The sequence below is a fragment of the Castor canadensis genome, chromosome 7 (assembly GCF_047511655.1).
Source record: "Castor canadensis chromosome 7, mCasCan1.hap1v2, whole genome shotgun sequence".
In the NCBI taxonomy this organism is placed as follows: domain Eukaryota; kingdom Metazoa; phylum Chordata; class Mammalia; order Rodentia; family Castoridae; genus Castor; species Castor canadensis.
The window spans coordinates 74,365,800-74,385,334 of NC_133392.1; the positions used below are offsets into that span (position 1 = coordinate 74,365,800).

A 19,535-nucleotide genomic window follows, 5' to 3' on the forward strand; every position below is an offset into this window, starting at 1 on the left:
AGGTAAAGGATCCTGGGAGACCTTTCTCTGTGTTATTTCTTACAACTGTGGTAAATCTATAATTATCTCAATAAAAATGTCAATGTAGTAAAGATAGCAGATAACATCATATTGAATCTTGAATCTTTGTGAAGGAATTTGAACTCGAATAGGCAGTTGGGAGCCATAGAAGCCAGTTGAGTAGGGATGACTTGAAAGAATCAATATAATGATAGTGAGAATGCTGGATTAAAGGAGAAGTTACAAAAGCAGGAACTTGGAAGCCCACAGTGTCCAAGTGAGGGTAATGTCAAAGCCAATACTGTTCTCAAGATCCATGCCTGTGCCCACACCATGAACCATACACTCAACATGCATTCACTTTGTCCAAGTTCTTTTGTAATTTATACCATATGTAGGAATATAACCATAACTTAAAGGCATTTCCAACAGTTATTTCACTATAATGAACTCATTTTTTTGATGCCACCTTTTTAACATTTTATAAAAATGAAGAAAAATTGTACTGACTGATTTCAACAATTTTATAAACAGAAGAAAAATAACTTTTCTACTTCTTATAGTAATTGACATGTTTTTAAAATAAGTTCAACATGTTTGAAGATTTGAAAAATATACTAGACATTATTTTCATTAATTTTAACTAAATGTTGATAAAATTTTGTAATCCATGTTTAAGTGTCTGAAGAAATCTAACTTGTTAATTTTAATGTTTTGATTTATTAGTTTTATGAGCAGTGTTTAAATGTTGAGATTAATACTTTTGCATGAATTTATACATTTATGTAACTGTGCATGAAATAAAATGCAGGAGTGAAGCTCTTCTCATTCGATAAATATTCCCATTGTCCAACTGAAGATCTGTGATCTAATTCTGTCTCTGCCTGGGTGTTCTCTCTGTGAATCCTCAGCAGAGTTGTATCCTCTTTGAAGATTTTTGGAGCTGATGGTCCCAGATCAAGAAGGAGGTAGGCTTACCTTATGGGGTTGTCCATCCTGGACACTGTGAGGAAGGCAGCAAGATTGGCTGTGTAGGATGAGCACACGATGAGGGTGAAGAGCCACCAGCTTCCCATCACGATACGCATGGCCACGGAGTTCACAGAAGACTCGCCACCTGCAAGAAGCAGGCAGACTGGATTGGCCAGGGCTTCTCACTCACTCTCAGCCCAAGGAAATGCTCCCCCTGTGGCCAGGGACATAGGTTGCCACTGCTGCTTGAGGAAAAGGGGAGTGACTGCCAGCTGGACATTTCCTTTCAGAAGGAACATAAAACCCAGCAGTTTTAGAAAGTGTCAGAAGACCATAAAAGACCGAAAAGTTAGGATTGGCCTCGGGTGACAAGAAGTTTGTTCAAATGCCATGGATAGAGTTCTAAACATGTAAACCTTCCAGCTAGAAGATTCTTCCACACAGTGGTAAGAACTTACAGGGCTGCAAGTTAATGGAAGGTCCCTGTGCAATTTCAAATTCACATAGAGTAGACTCAGGAATTCTGTAAATATAGAATTGCTTCCTACCCAGAGGGTTTCCCCAGCCTTATTTTAAACCAGAGAAATGAGATACACCATATCACTTTTATTAATATTCAGCCCTTGCTAGATGATTTTTCCCCAGGATTTTCAGAAATCATTGCATGGAACTTTCAGCAAGAAGCTGCCTCTTTGAGGCCAATTATTTCTCTTTGGTTCCTTAGGTGGTAGCAGAAGAAAGCATCTCCCTGTCTGTTCTCCTTACATAACCTTGCAAAGCTTTTGCCATGATGCAGACAGCATCAAAACTCATGTTAAGAACTTTGCAATTTGTTGTTTCTAGTAAAAATTGCTCAGTCCTGTAAGCCACCATTGGATGGAAGTGCTATCCAGACCTCTTCAAGATAGGAGACTTTGCAGCTCAAGAATGGCTGGAGTTCTACTGAAATGATTACAACACAACTGTGATTTTTTTTCCCCATTAAGGCGTCAAATTTAAGCAAGCTTCAGAGTTTCATTTACAACCTATGTGTACAGCAATCAATTGTATGTGGGAGGGGAGGAAAATGCAAAGCAGAACTCCAGAGTTAATTTTATCTAGAGAGGAGAATGAAGATTTGGGGTTGAGTTCTTTGTTGTCATTTCATTTAATTTCTATCTGTTAGAAAAACTGGATGCAGCATGATATTAATACTGTCCTAGATACTACATAAAATTGTATTTAAAATGATTGTGGTGCAATGCATCTGAAAACATTACTGATGGATAAGTTCTTTCAGGCCCTAGGGATATTCAAAGATTAGGGAAGTGGGAAGGTACCTTGCTGGACAAAGGCTCCATAGACAATCCAGATGGCACTGTGCAAGGTGGCAGAAGCAGATGGTCGAGGCTGGGCAACACTTTGAGCCCTCACAGCCTGTATCCGGTTCAATACAAATATCAGCACCCCAACCACAGGGATGGCTGCTGCAATGCAGGCCCATACAGCAAAATCGAAAGGAGCAAAAAGGGAAAAGATGCTGATTTTCTCCTCAGGCTTCTTGATCAGAATCCCCACTGAATAGTCCATGTACCGCTTGCTGAAGTCCACAACACTCTCCCTTTCTGGGGTGATGGTGATGGCAGATATGGCTAAGTCTGCTCTCTGAAAGGCAAAAGACCTCATCAGAGGATGATCCTGAGCTCAGTGCTGGGCTCCACCTTGGGTCAAGGTCCACCCTCTTCCCTTTGAGTAGTACTGTTTCCAAGCAGTAGATTTGAGAGCTGACTCTCTAAGACTTTGGAAATTGTAAGGAAAACCCAACACCATAATGTTTATTATCACCTTCATCTTACAAATTTCTTTCCCCAAGCCTCAAATCTCTTGGAAAATTCTGATAATAGAGTCCAGTACAATAGCTTCATTCTTCTATGTTGTTTTTCTTTACTTTGTTACTGTTCCCCTTAGCTATTTTTACTTACTTTTTTACCCTGTGTTTCCTTATTACCCCTACCACTACCACCAAGAAAACCCTCTATCTTCTTCTAGGCCTAGCTGCATCTTCCCTATATAGCAAAACCATTGGCTCACTCCATTTCCACATTAGGGCTCTCCAAGTTCCATTGTTCCATGTTTGATCTCTCACTTTCCTAAAATACTTCAGAAATTAAGTGGTGAGTTGTACAGCTATGTTGAATCTCGTCAACGAACCAGTCTGATTGTTTTATATGCTGACTCTACGCCAGAAGGTAATATCCTACAAGAATAATGGTCATTCAATTATTTCTTTCTTCTCCTACCCTTAATTCAAGGCTGCAGACACATGGGCTGATTCTTCCTATAGCAACGCTACATTAAGAAGTGTATCTTGGACATGTCATACTGTGACCTAAAAATTACCTCCCAAGACTTTGGCTTTCTAAATCAGTTTTCATTTTAAAAAACAAAGACTGAATCAAGGTGGAACTAGACCGAGGATAAGGCTGCAAAATTTATCTGCCCAGATGAGTAAATGTCAGATAATATCAGGCCCACTGTCACCATTTGACCATTTGACCATAAGAACATTGAAAGGCACTCTCATCACCCTAACCTTAGTTCTTAGGTCTCCAAGACAGAGGCATCATCAACAGACCAGATGCATTTTAGAATGACTTGTTGTGGCTGTTGATCCAACTCACATGCTCAAATTGGGGAAATGCACATAGACAGATTTCATCATGTTCATTATGTACTGAGGTCCTAAGCTGAAATCCAACAACAATCTAGAGTAAAGAGGGAAAAAATATGTTGGAGGTGACTATGTCAGAGCATGTCTGGTTCTTGCCTCTCTTCAAAGAAACCCAAGATCCAGGGATCTCTGTTAGGATTAGGAGAGTTTAAACCATATTTAAGAGCTGAGAAAGAGACTTAACAGAACAGGGTAGGTTTGCCATATAGGATGAAAGGAAACTGATTTATGAAGCCAGGTCCAGAGGAGGCACAAGGAAATCAACTCATGACACAAGTGAAGATGGTGACCTGTGACAGGGCAGAGACACTCGTCCCCAATATAGAGAGCAGGTGCCCCATATGTGTAGGAAGTAGGAGTAGAATTGAATGCCCCAAAGTCTAAATTTATTTTCCCAATATAGGAAGGCAATCTTTTTTTTCAATTGAGAAGGGTAGAAAATTATTAGGTATTTTGAGGAGAAAGGTAAACTTTTGAAACACTGTCTGAGGGATATACCCAAGGGAACCAACAAAGGACAAGGGAGTTGAGCCATACTGAAGGTGCAGCTGAGGCTGAAGTCCATACTTATCCAGATATTAATATGGATAAATGTGGGATAGTTTCTAATTTCATGCAGAAACTGGATATCTGAGTCAAGAAGGTAGCTAACAGAAGCAGTTCAGGGGTAGAGTGCAACAAGAAATCAAGGACATAGAGACTGGGGGTGTGGCTCAAGTGTAGAGCACTTGGCTAGCAAGCCAGAGGCTCTGAGTTCAATCCCCTTTGTGATCTGCCAAATAAACAAATCACAAAGGATGAGAGGGGTGTATGGTCAATCACAGAGTACACAGTAAGTAGGGAAGGACACAGTATCAGAAGGGCATGCAAACGTCCAAGAGGGATGCAGCTCAAATACTTATGCTAAGTGGAAAGAGCCAGACACTAAAGACTCATATTATCTGCCTCTGCTCATATGAAACATTTATAACAGCAATTCTAAACTGATAGCAAGTAGATTAAAGATTGCCCGGGAATGGGGGTGGGAATGGCATTAATTGTAAATAGGTAGGAGAGATTCCAATGTGATAATGGAAGTGCTCTGAAACCAGATTATGGTGGCAGTTGTGCAACTCTGTACATTACTAAACATTATTGAATTGTACAGCTAAAATGAGTAAATTTTTATAGCATCTAAATTGTATCACAATGGAGTTATTTTAAAAAAAAGGTTAAGGGAAATTGGAGAGATGGTAGGCCTAGTGTCTGCCTTCATAGGTTTAAAAAGCAAAGATCCTCACTGTCTGAAGCTGGGCTGGACAAAAACTGCAAAACACTGTCAGAAAAATAACTAATGCAAAAAGGACTAGGTATGTGGTTAAAGTGGTAGAGTGCTTGCTTAGCAAGTATGAGTTCTTGAGTTCAAAATCCAGTACCACCTAAAAAAAAGGAAAAAAAAAGAGAACAAGAAAAGAAAGCAACACTCCCAAATAGGAAGTCACCAAGGTGTGGAGGTGTAGTCATGGAGAAGGGTAGATGAGGTGGCCCATAGATGCTCACAAGTGGGTACTGGAGGGGAGCAAAGCAAAGGACACTAGAGCAAGGGCTCAATGCACTAAGAGTCCAGACTTGTCCACAGCAATGCCAGAAACTGTTAAGATTGGTCAGGCATGGTGGCTCAGACTTATAATCCTAGCCACTTGGGAGGAAAAGATTGAGAGGAGTATGGTTTGAGGTTAGCCCTGGCAAAAGGTTCTACAGACCATATCTTAACCAATGACTTGGTGCAACAGTGCATCTATGTGGGATAGGAGAACAAGCATTCACCAGAACATCCCAGGTACATGGAGAAGCACAAATCAGAGAATCATGGCCCAGGATGGCCCAATTATAAATAACCAGTAAAAAAAGGGCTGGTAGAGTGGATTAAGTGGTAGAGCACCTGCCAAGCATGAGAACATAAGTCTAAACCCCCAGAACATAAGTCTACACACATGTTGTGTTACCTAGCCCACTTGTGATCTATGTGGGATAGGACAACAAGCCAAAAAAAGTACAGCCAAAAAAAGAAAGAAGGAAGGAAGACAGGAAGGAAGGAAGGAAGGAAGAAAGGAAGGAAAAAATTGTCAAGGTTGGTTGTAGTGGTAATATTGGGGGGCTTAATCAGTTGTCACCATTCTAAGTTATTGTGGGGATAAGACTCAGAGTCCATGGGGTGACAGGATCTAGAATGGGGATTTAAATGAGGATACTTTCTACAAGAGGGAGAAACCATAATGATTTGAAATGAGCACATGTAGCTGGGGAATGTCACATCACCAATATGATACATAGCAATGCCAACATGTGCGCACATTCATAACACACACTTACAAACATGTTGTGTTACCTAGCCCACTTGGGATCTATGTGGGATAGGAGAACAAGCATTCACCAGAACATCCCAGGAGGCACTAGGTTCCTATTTTAACCCAAGTGTAGGGGTGGGTCTCTTGGGGGGTATATTAACAATATGGGTAGGCTCCAAAGGAATGAGAGCAATGGGCATGGAGGCAAATCACAGAGTGCCAGGGGACGAAAAGATAAAAGAGCAGAAATGCACACAGCAGGTAGACTGAGGAGGAAAAGAGACCTCAGGGTATGGAGAATGGTAACTGTGATCTGTTTAGCTGGTCTCAATGGTCCAACTACGTAATGAGCCAAGTTTAGGTATGCCCCAGAGAAAGACTCAGGTTCCCCTCCCTGTGGTCTGCTCTTGGTTCCTACCTTGCTGATGAGCTCTCCAATCATCCCGTTCCAGGAGGTGTTATGGAGCTGGTGACCATACCTGCCATCAGGGGCCTGGTAAATCTCATACTTGAAGCCCAGAGCCTTGGCCAATGCATCCAGCACATCTATGGAGAACCCCTTGTAGCGTTTGGGCTGTCCAAGAATGTTCTCAGCCACCATCACAAAAGGCTCTTCCTGAGGACAATAGAACATATGTTCTTCAATTCAATAACAGGCTCATTAACACATATTTTCAGAATATTTTTGGAGAGACTAACCTAATAATTCATAACTTTAGAATGTTAGGTTTAGGCTAGGGGTGTAGCTCAGTGGTAGAGCACATGCTTAGCATGTACAGTGCTAATAACAATAATAACAGAATATTAGTATTTACACAATTTCTACCTGGAAGCTGAACTCCTCTGCCCTTTCTTAAAAGTAGTTTATGGACAGTCAAGGTTAAAGTACACATGACAACCCTTCAATCAGCAGGTCAATATAGAGCAGTGGAGATTTGCCTCTCCTGTGTATGTCATCCCAGTCTACCCAAACTCCCAGCTCCCAGAATAACATGACTTGTCTTCTTTCCTTTATTTGTAACATCCATGATGAACCCAGACTCTGTCCTTAGGAAATGTCATAATACTATGAGAACCATATAAGAAATTTGATACTTCTCATCCAGGATAATACATGGTAATGAGACTCTGTGATATTAGATTGAGAGAAAACATTATGTCTATCAAGTTGTACTAGAAAATGAATGCTGGTTAGTGAGCCAATGCATACCATAAATCAAAGGACAGGTTACAATTAAACCCCTAATATCCTGAGTCCACTGCCAGGCTATTTGTACCCACCCGGTGTATGCTGTGTCCTGGGAGGTAGGTGGCTATCTGGAATATATCTCAGCCTTGCCTTCTTGTGTGAAACTGAACAAGAAAGGACTATTCGGACATATCCCTGGGGAATATACCTCATGAAGTTAGATTTCTTGGAAAAAAGGGGTGTACGTTTTATCTGTGATGTGCATACAGGGAATAAAGAAATGCTGCAGCCAAAGGTTTCTATGCTTGCTAGGATAGCGGGGAACATTTGAACCAGGTCTGACTCAGCCAAAAACGAGTCATCTAAAGAATCTCTGCAGTACTTCTAAAAAGGCAAAAAAAAATGCTTCTAAGATCTGTCACAAATGAGAAAGACTATGATTCTAGGGCTATGCAGAGAAGTTGCAACTAAAGAACTGTCTTTATGGTAAACTTCGCATCATGTGGGCCCATCAAAGTGTAGGATTCTAGAAGAATGTCCTCCTCTCAGCATCTCTCCAGAGACTCCGTGGCTCTCCCAAAGAACAGCAATAGACCCAGATCCAATTTACACTCAAGGACAAGTGGAGCAGCTGGGAGTCTTGTGGAGCCCAGCGGCAGATCTACATGAGTTGTCCTCTGCAGAGGATCTCTGGGCCCTTCCAGGACAGACTCAGAAACCCCAGAGGAGAACGCCCAATCTTACCCTCCCCTTCATTACTTATGCAATCATTTGAATGAAAAGCCTTGTGAATGCTCAAACCACTCCTCAAGATCCCCTCCTCCCCAAGTCCAGCATTAACCAGAGAGAGCAGCCTCTGACTCAAAAGGCAGGCCAGTGAAGATCCCAGAACAGCCCCATGATCCTACCAAGACAGTCACCACTTTGAGAGTCAGTCCTTGGAGGCGGCTGCCCATGGGTCTCTCCTGCAGGCTGCCATTCAGGCCCTTCTCCGAGTCCCACGTCGCCAGCTGTGAAGGGAAACAGGGAGCATGAGGAATGGAAGACGCACCTCAGGAGACCCTAATGTGCTTGCCTTGGGAACTCCTCCTGAACTGGATTCCTGAATCAGACAGGTAGCCAGACAGCAGCCCATTGAGCTTCCTAGAGTTCTAGAGCCATAAAAAGAATAGAGCTGCAACAGACAGGAAGTTCCTCCACAAGTTCACCTGGATCTCTAGGACTCCACACATTCCTAAAATGAAACCAATGAATGTTCATATCCAATTTCATTCCGTCCACTCAAGAAGGCCATGTCACTTTGTCTCCCACAAAGTATCCTCTTCTTTAACTACTCCTTTGACTTCCCCAAGCCATAGGACCCTTAGACTCAGCCATTGCTGCCACCATGGGCAGAATGAGGTTCAGAAGTAATGTAAGTAACAAAGATGCAAGTGTGCAGCTTGCCTTGCACATGGTGCCCTCTGCAAGCAGGAACAAGAGCTCCCTGCCTATATTTGGTGCAGTGTAAACACCATAATCTTGCCTGGTCCGCAGGTAGAATAAATGTGCTCTGCATCTGCCATATCTTCCTGAGCCTGTAGGGTGTATCCAAGAGCCTGATGTACCTCTGATGGGCACCCTAAGGTATGGAGAGGCTCTTAAAGAACACAGGAGACTCAAGTGTTTGGAGACTGCTTGCCCTCCCTGTTGCAGGGCCTTGGCAACAATGAGCAAACCCTTATACAGTCAATGATTCTCAATTATTAATTGGGCAGTTGCAAAAAAATATATAAAGACTAGATCCATCTTGTGTCAATTAAATCAGAGTGGCAGGGCCTGGTCATGGGGAGTATTCATGCTTCCTGGGTGATTCTGATATACCCTTTTAAGTCCCTGGGCCTCTAGCTTGGCTGCATATTAGGATGACTTAGGGGTCTTTTTAAACATACTGAAAGCTGGGTTCCACCTCCAGAGATTCTGATTTAATTGGCTTGTGGTGGGTTAGATATGAATATTTTAGTTCTCCAGGTGATTCTACTAATACAGAGCCAGAACTGTGAACCATTGCTGTAGATTACATCGGTAATTCTCAAACTATGATATGCACACAAATCACTCAGGGATTTCCTATGTACTTTCTGATTCTGGGACCTGAGATTATTCATGTCTAACAAGCTCCCAGGTGATGCTGTTGTGGATGATGATGAGGAATGATCCATGGACCACCATTTATGTAGCAAGAGGTTAACATATCATACTTCTCTAAGTAGCACTGGAAGACACACAGACCGAGCAGAAGATGGATCCCTCTGTGGAGATGTGCCACTGGGGACAGGAAGGAGGTGTCAGTAGCTCACTTAGGACACTTCTACTTTCCCAGTTTTCCTCCACAGTCCTGACACCAGTGGTAGGGCCTGCACACTGGGCCATCGTTCCAGAAGCTGAGGAACCATCCCACCTGGAAGCTGCTACAACTCTGAGGACTAAAGCAAAATCATCAGAATGAAATAAGGACCTCTAGATCCAGTTTAAAAGAAATCTGGAATCTTCTGTTGTTGCTTTGGATGCAATGTCCACTAAGACTCATAGACTCCCAAGTAATAGAATTATTTGCAGTGATAAATGCAGAATTTACTTAACAGCATGTAGGTCTCTGAAAAGACCCACAACCACTTGTAGTAAAGCACAAATTAAGATCTATCCAGAATTCTAATTAAAGGAATTGATGATATTAGTGGTACCAAAGTCTGGAACAGACTTTGAAACTGGAACAGAAAGAAGGAAATATTAAGACTACTTCTCTTCTGGTCCTGGGAAATAGCACTAGGATTCAGAGTTGATTCCTGATACTGTATTAAAATGCTGGGCAAAGGGAAGAGGGCAAACTCACAGAGTCAAGGTTAATTCACTGTGATTTTGGTTTTATGCATGTTCCAACATAGATAAGGAGACAGAATATGTGTTTGGTCCTCCTGCATATGCATCCCCACAACTGCTTAGCTAGCACTAAAGCTTCTTAATCCTGCTGTGTGGTCTGTACTCCTGCATATGAGTGGTTATGAAAGTCCTCTTGGACATCTCAATGACTCACAGAGTTATGAGAAGGCAATATGGTCCCAGTAAGGATGTGTGCATTTCAGACACTGGATAGTCTGTCCCATACTAACACTGGATTCCTACATCTGCAGCTGAACTCCTTGGCACAGTGTAGGTGCATCTTGACTCTTTGAAACCCTGGCTTGGATGAGCACCTGAAACTGATAAACCAAGATTTAGCTGTATTTCTATTGGGATTATACTCGGGCATGAGAATAGAGAATGTACACAAAAAGAAGGATAGGATGAAGCCCTGTGCCATTAAAGTTTCAGTTTACCTTCAAGAAGACTCTACCTCTCAGTGCCTCTCCACAATACTTCCAGGCTCCAAGCAGCATTATCTCCACCCCTGATCATTGCTATCAGTCTCATTACCCCAAACCTTTCTGTCTTCCAGCCCATCCTCCAATGTGCTGGCACATACTTCTACAATAAGTAAACTCAAACATGGACTATGTTAATTAGCATTGTCTAATAAGTTCTCACTTCCTACAAAAGAAATCTTAATACTTGTAAGCTTGACCTAAATGAAAAGCTTCCTACCTCAGAGCCCACTCTGGCTCTCAGCCCCACTTCAGTTTAGGTAGCCAGGATGCAGGCCAGACCCACCAAATCCTCATCCTTTCTTATGCATATCACATTCCTGCCTGATCTTTGCAGTTCCTTCCACCTGAGAAGCTATTTCTCTTCTTGTTGGTATGGTAAACTCTCGCTCGTTTAAAAAAAGCTTTCATTTGAAAATACTTTTAGAGTTCCAGAAAAATTGCTGAGGTTGTACAGAGATTCTCCCACGTACCCAGTTTCCCCTGTTGTTAAGATACTTTGTATTTTATATACAGGTAGTCACAGCTGTTGTTGAAATTAATGTATGATACATTATAATCAGTATATTACTGTTCATCACAACTAATGAATGTTTACCATAATCTCCATGAGATAAAAATGATCTTCAGAGACTTCTACTCTGGGCCCAGCTGTGGGACCTGGGTTTCTTGCCCCATTTTATGGAATCATAAGCTGTTCAGTTTCTCAGGCTCTTGGTTACAGCTGACCTTGCTCATTCCCATATCAAGGTTCCAATCTTGCCTTCGTCACCATATTCTCCTCTCTAAGATCAACCTTTGTAACTGGTCTAGATTTGAGGAGGAAGATGGGAAATTGAGAGTGGAGAACACCCACTCACACATGTTTGAGTCAACAGACCTATGTTCTCATTCTCATCATTTACCTGAATTACCTCAGACAGCCCATTTGATATCATGGTACTTGACAGATAGAAGGCAATCGACAAATATTTGCACAATACATTAAACTTTACTCAGATTCCATTCTCTTTTCCATAAAATGTACTACAAATATCATCCCTGCCTATTGAGTTAAGAGGCTGTTCAAAGGAGAAATAATTTTGAAATAATCTATCATAAAATAGCTTAATGAAGAATCACAAAGTAAAGAACCAGGTTATAAAACTGTGTGTACAATATGACCTTAATAATGTTTATTTCAGAAGCATTGATAAAAATGGGAGGAAATACATTAAAATGTGATACACAGCTATATGTCTTACATATAGATGGAGACATTATAAATAATCATTATTGTCTTCTTTTTGCTCTTCTTGATTTTAATAGTTTTTTTTTCTCTAACAGGGAGGAAAATGAGCTTTTGATAAAAATAACTAGCATAGGTGATTAAGCAAAATCCTATCACATGTTCTTTTATGACTGAATGTCAAAGGAACAATCAGAGTCAAATTATGTCAGGAACTTAAGACCCTCTGAGAGTCAGAACTAAATAAAATCCATTTTCTTACTCCAAGGAACTGTGGGTTAGGGTCCCTCATCTCCTAAAAGAGGCCTATTGATAGCTTGCCTCATATTCTAAGACATCTCCCAGCTGGTTAGGGCTCCATAAGTCTATTGGGTTGGGAGACAGAAAAGTCTCCTGGTCACAGATGAAGCCCAAATTCATAAAAACAAGAAATTTTTCTCCACTAAGAAAGAGGGACAGCTCTCAAACTCTTTAGTAATATTCAGACAACCCTAATGTAAGAAAGCTATTTAAGTCAAAGTAGAACTTCTTAAGAGGAAAAAATTAATCCAAAACTGCTATCAACCTTGTCTTTTGGTCTAAGAGTACTCGGGACTTAAAGTTTTTTGTTTTCTTTTAATACCAACTTCTCTCTCCTTGGCCTTTAGGCATCTTGTATCCTGACAGAGAAAGAAGAAATACTTCAAAGCAAAACTCAAATTCTGCCCTTCAAACACATCAAAGTGCAACCATGTTCCAGGACTCAGGATCCATCCAGTTGGGCAGAAAAGTTTATTATTCTCTCACATCAAGCTGATGCTGAGCGCCTCAGGCTGAGTGAATCTTGCTGTTTCCACAAAGCTGTGTGTTCTTGCCCAAATCTTAAGACCAGAGTGATAAACCCTCACCATTTCTTCAAGATGCTGTTCCTTTGAGCACCCATATACAAAACCAAGACAGACAAAATCATAGTTCAAGAGATAATCATGGAATTTTAAAATAAAACCTTCAAGTGCATTCCCAACTTTGCAGCCAAGCAGCATTAGGAGGGACTGCACCCCACTTCCATCCTGAATGCCAAGAAAAATGTTTCGGTCCGTGAGAGCCAAATGAGGTTGATAGGCTTGATAAACAGGAAGCCAGAAAAACCTCTGTACTCAAAGAAGTCCTGACACTTAGTCACACAGCAACAGGCCATTTCATTTATACGTAAGTGCGTCTACTCTGACTTCCCTTATATTTTATAGACAGAATTTTGTTTATGGGATCAATGAATTTATGGCCACAGACACCCACTTTTGACAGCTGACCTGTCAAGATCAGTACCTGAAAAACTAATTTCCAGCACTGTTAAACAAAACGAGTACTGCTGCTAGTTGATAAGACAGCTATGGTTTTCATTCATTGCTGAGATCTGCTCTACCCAGACCAGAAATGTGGACAGAGCCAGAGGTTACAGCACAATTATCACTTGGAAGGAGATATATGGCCTCAAAATCTGATTATAACAAACAACTGTTCAAGAGATCAGCCAGTTGGAGAATAAATTTCATAAACCACTGGTCTCCAGAAAATATATTTCCTGAGTCAATCCAGTGGTTCTTCATGTTAGTGCTCCTGAGTTGTAAGATGTGAGGATTTGGGACTTTGTGGCCCTGTCCTTAATAAATGCAGGGCTATTAACCCTAAATGGAGCAGGCTTCCTTTGGAAGACTGGGCTTTGTGATCTATAACTTCATTACACAACTGTCTTAAAGTGTCATTTTCTTTTCATGGGGAGGAAAGATAAAGAAGGGAGACAATCTAACTGCTCTACAGCTCAGAGACAGAATGCAACCAATTTCATATAAGGAACCTTGCCAATTCTTAGAGGAGGAGTGGAAAAGAAGTAAAGAAAGAGAGAGGGAAGGGATGGGAAGGGAAATTGGTTTACTGAATCCCAAACCTCCTGCATAATAATATCCAACAAAATAATAGGTATGTAACCTGTATTGTCAATTTTTGCAGCTGAATGAGGGATAGTTTGGTGGTAAGCTTGCCTCAAGATAGCACTAGAGATAGGAGGTGAAGCATTTATGACCATGCCTGTCAGATGACCCAACTATGTGAGCTGTGTCTTATCAACCTGTAACTGCTCTCAGCTGAGTACAGATAGCCTTAGGTGAGGTAAGAGATTCAGGAATGAAAGCCACAATGGATTTATCATCATGTCAGTGCAGGGGCTATTCTAAAGTTTTTGTTCCATTGCCTATTTTTATTGTAAAACAAATAGGCTCATTGTGTTTCAAAGCTTTGGATGGGGGCAAGGTAAAGAAAAATCCATTATCTTGAGTCAGCTTGAATTGCTCATTCAGTCAACATTGCTTTCAGACAGTTGATTGCAAGACAACTTCTCCTCCTCCTCCTCCTCCTCTTTCCCCTTCCCTTCCCCCTCTCCCTTCCCTTCCCACTTCCCCTCCTCCTCCTCCTCCTCCCTCTTCTTTTTTGGTGCTGGGGATTGAATTAAAGGTCTCATGCATGCTAAGCAGGCACTCCACCACTGAGTTCACTCCCAGCCAATTATAAGGACGACATGGTTAGATACAAAAGCAGCATTTCAGAAGCAGAGTCCAAGCATCTGAGAGTAGAATATTACTATCTGTAGCTGCAGTTCCTAAAGGTCTAATTTGAGAGTTCATTTTGGAAATCCCAGGATGTCACAGCCACTTCAATTGGGTGTTAGAGGGTATAAATCACAGGAGTTGACAGTCAGCAACAAGTTAATATGCCTACTGAGAAAGGGACCAGAACAATTCCTGAAGTTTCCAGATATGCTCTATAGGATAATGTTACTATGAGACAGAGAGAACTAAAAATCTGTATCTTGACCAAAACCATTTGCACCAGAAATTGAGCATCCAGTGAAGGTTGTACTATCTTAACACAAGCCCCAGATGAACTTATGCTTAATGTTCATAGGGCAGAGCTATAAGAAACTAAGAGTAACATAAGCATGTAGGGGCTATCACATAGGAGGAATTCATGAAAAACTATCAGCAAGGATGAGAGAAAGATACCCAGTAATGCTGGAGAGTAGAATGAAAAAAACTAGCAGAAATGCCACTGACTCTGGCAACAGGTCATTTGTAATGGAGGCCATGGACAAGCTTCAGGACGGTACAAGGATCCAAGGTGGCTAGACTAGAAGGACTGACTGACTTCACGAATAGCAGCAGTGCACACGCACACTTTCTGTCACACTAAGAATAAGGATGGAGAAAGCTTAAGATGTAGCGAGCAACAAGAAGATGCTGTTCCCATTGTAACAACAACAAAAAAGCCATAATCAACAAAATGGACTCTTTAAAAATTTAGCCTATGAGACTTTCGTAATCACAAGGCCACTTTCTGCCCTCTAAGAAGAGACAAAGCATTAAAATTTTTTCGTCTTTGGCTAAACATGGGACAAAAGATGTGGTAGCTATAAAAATTACCAAAAAGAAAAGTAATCTGAAATTTTAATATATTCTTAAAGGCTGAGTATGTGACAGCATGACAGTGAAGATCTTCTGGAAGCCCCAGACTCAAGGGAGATCAAACACACTCAAGCTCTTTTCCACCAAGCCTACATCAAGTGGAGTGGGAGAAAAAAAAACCCAGAATATAGCAACCAAAAGTTATGAGACAATGCCAAATATATGTATATACTATATTGGGCTTGCATCATGTATGTGTGAAGAAAGCATATAACTCAATTATAAGACAACTCAGTTTTTAAAAATACTTATTGTAGAAAGCATTTGTTTTCCAAAGAAGACATGTGAACAACCAATGTGCACATGAAAATATATATGCTCAACATTTGAGTCATCAGAAAATTGCAAAATAAGATCATAGGGAAATACTGCTAAACTCAGTAGAATGGCCAAAATCCAAGACTGACATTACCAAGTGTCATTGAGGATCTGGAATGCAAAGTGTTCAGCCACACTGGAAGACAGTTTTGCAATTTCTTACAAAGTTAAATACACACTTATTGCACAACACAGCAAATCTACCTCTAGCTTTATGTAAGGGAAATATAAAATATGCTCAGAAATATAAAATATGGGAATGTTCACCGACACTTTCTTCTAATAATCCCAAAACAGAAACTCCCAGTGTTAGTCAGCTGGTGAATGGCTATACAAACTGGAGTGTATTTGTGCAGTCGAACAATATCTCAGCAATAAAAGGCAACAAGCCACTGACATTGCAACATGGATGAAGCTTAGAAACATTACGCTAAGTGAACAAAGCTAGACACAAAAGTACCCATAGTTCATGATTCTCTTATGTGACATTCTCACAAAAACAATAGTATAGGCAATGAAAATATATCAGTGGTTGTTTGGGGCTGGGACTCTTAAGAATGTATCAAGTGCAAAGACAAAGCAGGGGTTTTGGGAGACAATGGAAGTGTTCTGTATTTTGAGTATTCTGGTGATTATACTACCATATACATTTGCCAGAGTTAATCAAACGCTAAACACCTCAAATGGGTGCAAATAATTGCATCTAAATAGACTTGGTGTCTCTGCATCTGTGTGTGTGTGTGTCTGCATAAACATTTTGAAAATAAAGGAGCCATGTGCTGAGGAGTGGGACCAACCTGTCATGTGACTCAACTATAACCATTTGGCAGGGATGATGAGAGAACAGGATTTCTAGAAGATAATATAACCAATATTAGTACATCAGGTGATGGTGCTTTAAATATCTGGAGGTAATTGGTTTGAAGAAATTACTTACCAATCTGGAAAAATTAGATGCATCTTTATAAAGGTCTAAGAAGAACATAAGTACACTTTTATCTACCAATAGGTCCATGGTGTATGGGACAAAGAGATTATATAACATTACATATAGTGTGTTCCAACTTTTTAAATGCTTATTTCTTTTGTGAGATTGTACACATATATGCCTAAAACACAAAGGTAGCTCTAAGTGGCTGTTTCTGGCATTATCAGAGCAATGGAATTACAGGGCACGTTCATTTCTTGCACAATGCAATCCTGTAATGTTTGGATTGTTTTACAGGGAGGAAGCATTACTTTTATAATCATAAGAAGACAATAAAGTGATTTTCATTTTGAAGCTACACTGTGATCTAGCTTATGACTGTAATGTTGGGTTTGTATCTCTTTAATTATTTTAGATGCATTAGTTTCATCTTCCTAAATAAACTTCCAGTCCTAACAATAGCAGTCTCCAGCCAGAATGGAATTCTGTTTCTTCTACTCATGAAACTGGGACTTATGGCAAATTACTTGAACTGGTTATATTATTTTGGAGAGTTCAAATATCCTCATCTGTAGCTTCCATCGGATAATAATTATTATTGACAAATGGTTTCTTTCCTCTCAGCTCTCTACTATACTCAGGCCCATATTAACTGCTTAGGGAACTCTCATTAGTTTGAATTGACTGGAATTAATGACACTATACACACTATTCATCAGTCTGAATCCTGACAAGGCATATTCTGCCAGCCAGTCTATGACTTTCTACATTGAAAAAGTGACAAGCATCTCTCATTACATTCCCTCTAAATTCTTGGTCATCTCCTCTCCTTAGAATACCCTCATTTTCCTTTGTTCTCTGACTCCTAGTCATCCTTTAAAAATCATTCTCAGTCCTTCCTTGCATCTCAAAGAGTTAAGACTCTCCTTTTGGCATGCCCATATCATTCTGACCATGGTTCTATGGCAATGCTTTTCACAATATATTAAAATTTCATGTCTATCTATTCAGAAATAAATGGCATCTCTTTTAAGGCAGGAGCTACTTCTTCATTTTGATTCACTCAATAAAATCTTACTAGAAAAACAAATACATCTGATCACTCCCTGGGTACTTCCTCATTAATTGGCTGTTACTTTCTGTTTTGTTTTTTTTATTTTGCAAATTTTAGCTTTTAACAAAACATGTTATGTCCCATATCTGAAGCTCTGTAGAAGGCTTGTTCACTTAGTTCTGACATATTAACAATGGTTAAAAATTTCTGGGCTAGATTTTCTTTTTACATGATTTTGTGTTGAAAACTTATTTTAAGATTTCAAATTACAGAAAGGGGTCAGTAAAATGAATGAATCAAAAGACACTTAAAGTTGAAAATGTAGCTCTGGTAGAAGGCTTACCTAGCAGGCTTAAGGTCCTGGGTTTGATCCCCAGCACTATAAAAAAAAGAAATTTTAAAAGGCATTTTATATGCCTACTCTAGACCCTTGTGAGTATGTGGTCTATGGATGAGCAGCATCTTATCTTGGGTCCATTCTATGTCTTCTGAATCACTGTGTGCATTTTAACAAGTCCCCAGGTAAGGCATAGGCACAGAAATGTCTGAGAAACACAGTCATTAGGTCATGGCACCATTATTTCTTCCTTAGGACCTTCATGACCTGCCCTACTTGTCTCTCAATTCTTCTCTTATTCATCTCTACCCACAAGCCAGGGTTCTCTTTCTTTCTTTTTTTTTCTGTGAAGTGAAATTGTTTTATTTCATTCTCCTTAAAATTCTCAAATGGTTTCCTATTAAACTTGAATTTTTTTTTCCCAAGGCTGTAAGGCTCACTAAGACCTGGTCCATGTCTGTCCTTCAAACTCATCCAATGCCACACTTTGCACCTGGCTCACACTACACCCCACTGACACTGGCTACCTTTCATGTTCTCTCTCAAGCCAATATCATTTCTGCTTAGGAACTTTGTGTGCACACTTCTCTTTCCTGATAAAGTTTATCTCCACCATTCACATCTCATGCTTGGCTCTTCCTCGTGTTATGGGTTTTGCCTGATGAGCTATCTTCTTAGTAAAACCTTCCTGGGTCATTCATCCTAAGTACTTTCAATATTCTCCAACACAGGACTTTGCTATTTTCTTCAAAGCTCTACAATATTGTACTTATGAAAAACACCCTTCACGATAGATGTGGTGTCTGTTTTGCTTGCTATCATATACTAAACTTCTAACACAATTTCTGGCCCACAACATACACTTAACAAATATGTGTTGACTAAACAAGTAAGTTGAAGGTCTAGTCCAGGGATCAGCAAACTTTTCCATAACTGCCCAGACAGTGAATATTTGAGGCTTTTGGACCACATAATCTCTGTGGTCAACCACTCAATGAGTGTAGTTCAGTTACAACAAACAAATTTTACTTACAAAATAAATGTCAGGCTGGGGCCATAGTTTGCTGATTCCTGACAGTCAATACCTTTATTTCTATTGCTCCCTCAGTAGAGAATATTCTTTCCTCAAATTGCACTTTTCAATGTACTACCCTTTTTTTAAGGTTTAATTTGTCATTTCTTAAATTATCTGTCATGTTTTCAAGAAACTCCATTTTATCCTTTCAACCAGGAGTGGCAGATCTTGCTGCATTCTTAAGGCACTAGACTTGCCCATTGTCATGGTGCTGATCAAGTTCAGATTCCCCTGACAGTAGCAGTTCCTATCTGTTAAAATTGGTTATGATGATATTCCCCATCCCACATGCTCTTTTGTAATGTGACTTCTGTACCTCCTATCAAAAAGTGAAATCAAATTCCTCTCCTTTTCAATTTGATGCTAAATGTCTTTGGGGCTAACTTGGAAAAGGCCATGCAGTATCTGCCTGGTTCTTTTGATGTGCTCCCTTTAGGACAAAGTTTTGCACCCTTCATACCACTGACAACTTGGGCCAGGTATTTTTTATTGGGGGAAGGTG

At 40.3% G+C, this 19,535-nt stretch overlaps 1 protein-coding gene across 5 annotated transcripts in view; it reads right to left on the reverse strand.

The window, feature by feature from the left end:
• Grid1 (glutamate ionotropic receptor delta type subunit 1) overlaps positions 1-19,535 on the reverse strand; it is a 705,633-nt gene that overhangs the window by 100,035 nt on the left and 586,063 nt on the right. For all 5 annotated transcript variants that reach the window (XM_074079329.1, XM_074079330.1, XM_074079331.1 and 2 more), the window contains 4 exons: positions 8,107-8,208; positions 6,428-6,625; positions 2,292-2,616; positions 979-1,117 (listed from right to left, as the gene is read on the reverse strand). In XM_074079329.1, coding sequence (XP_073935430.1) covers positions 979-1,117; positions 2,292-2,616; positions 6,428-6,625; positions 8,107-8,208 — 764 coding nt within the window. The remainder of the gene's footprint in view (positions 1-978; positions 1,118-2,291; positions 2,617-6,427; positions 6,626-8,106; positions 8,209-19,535) is intronic.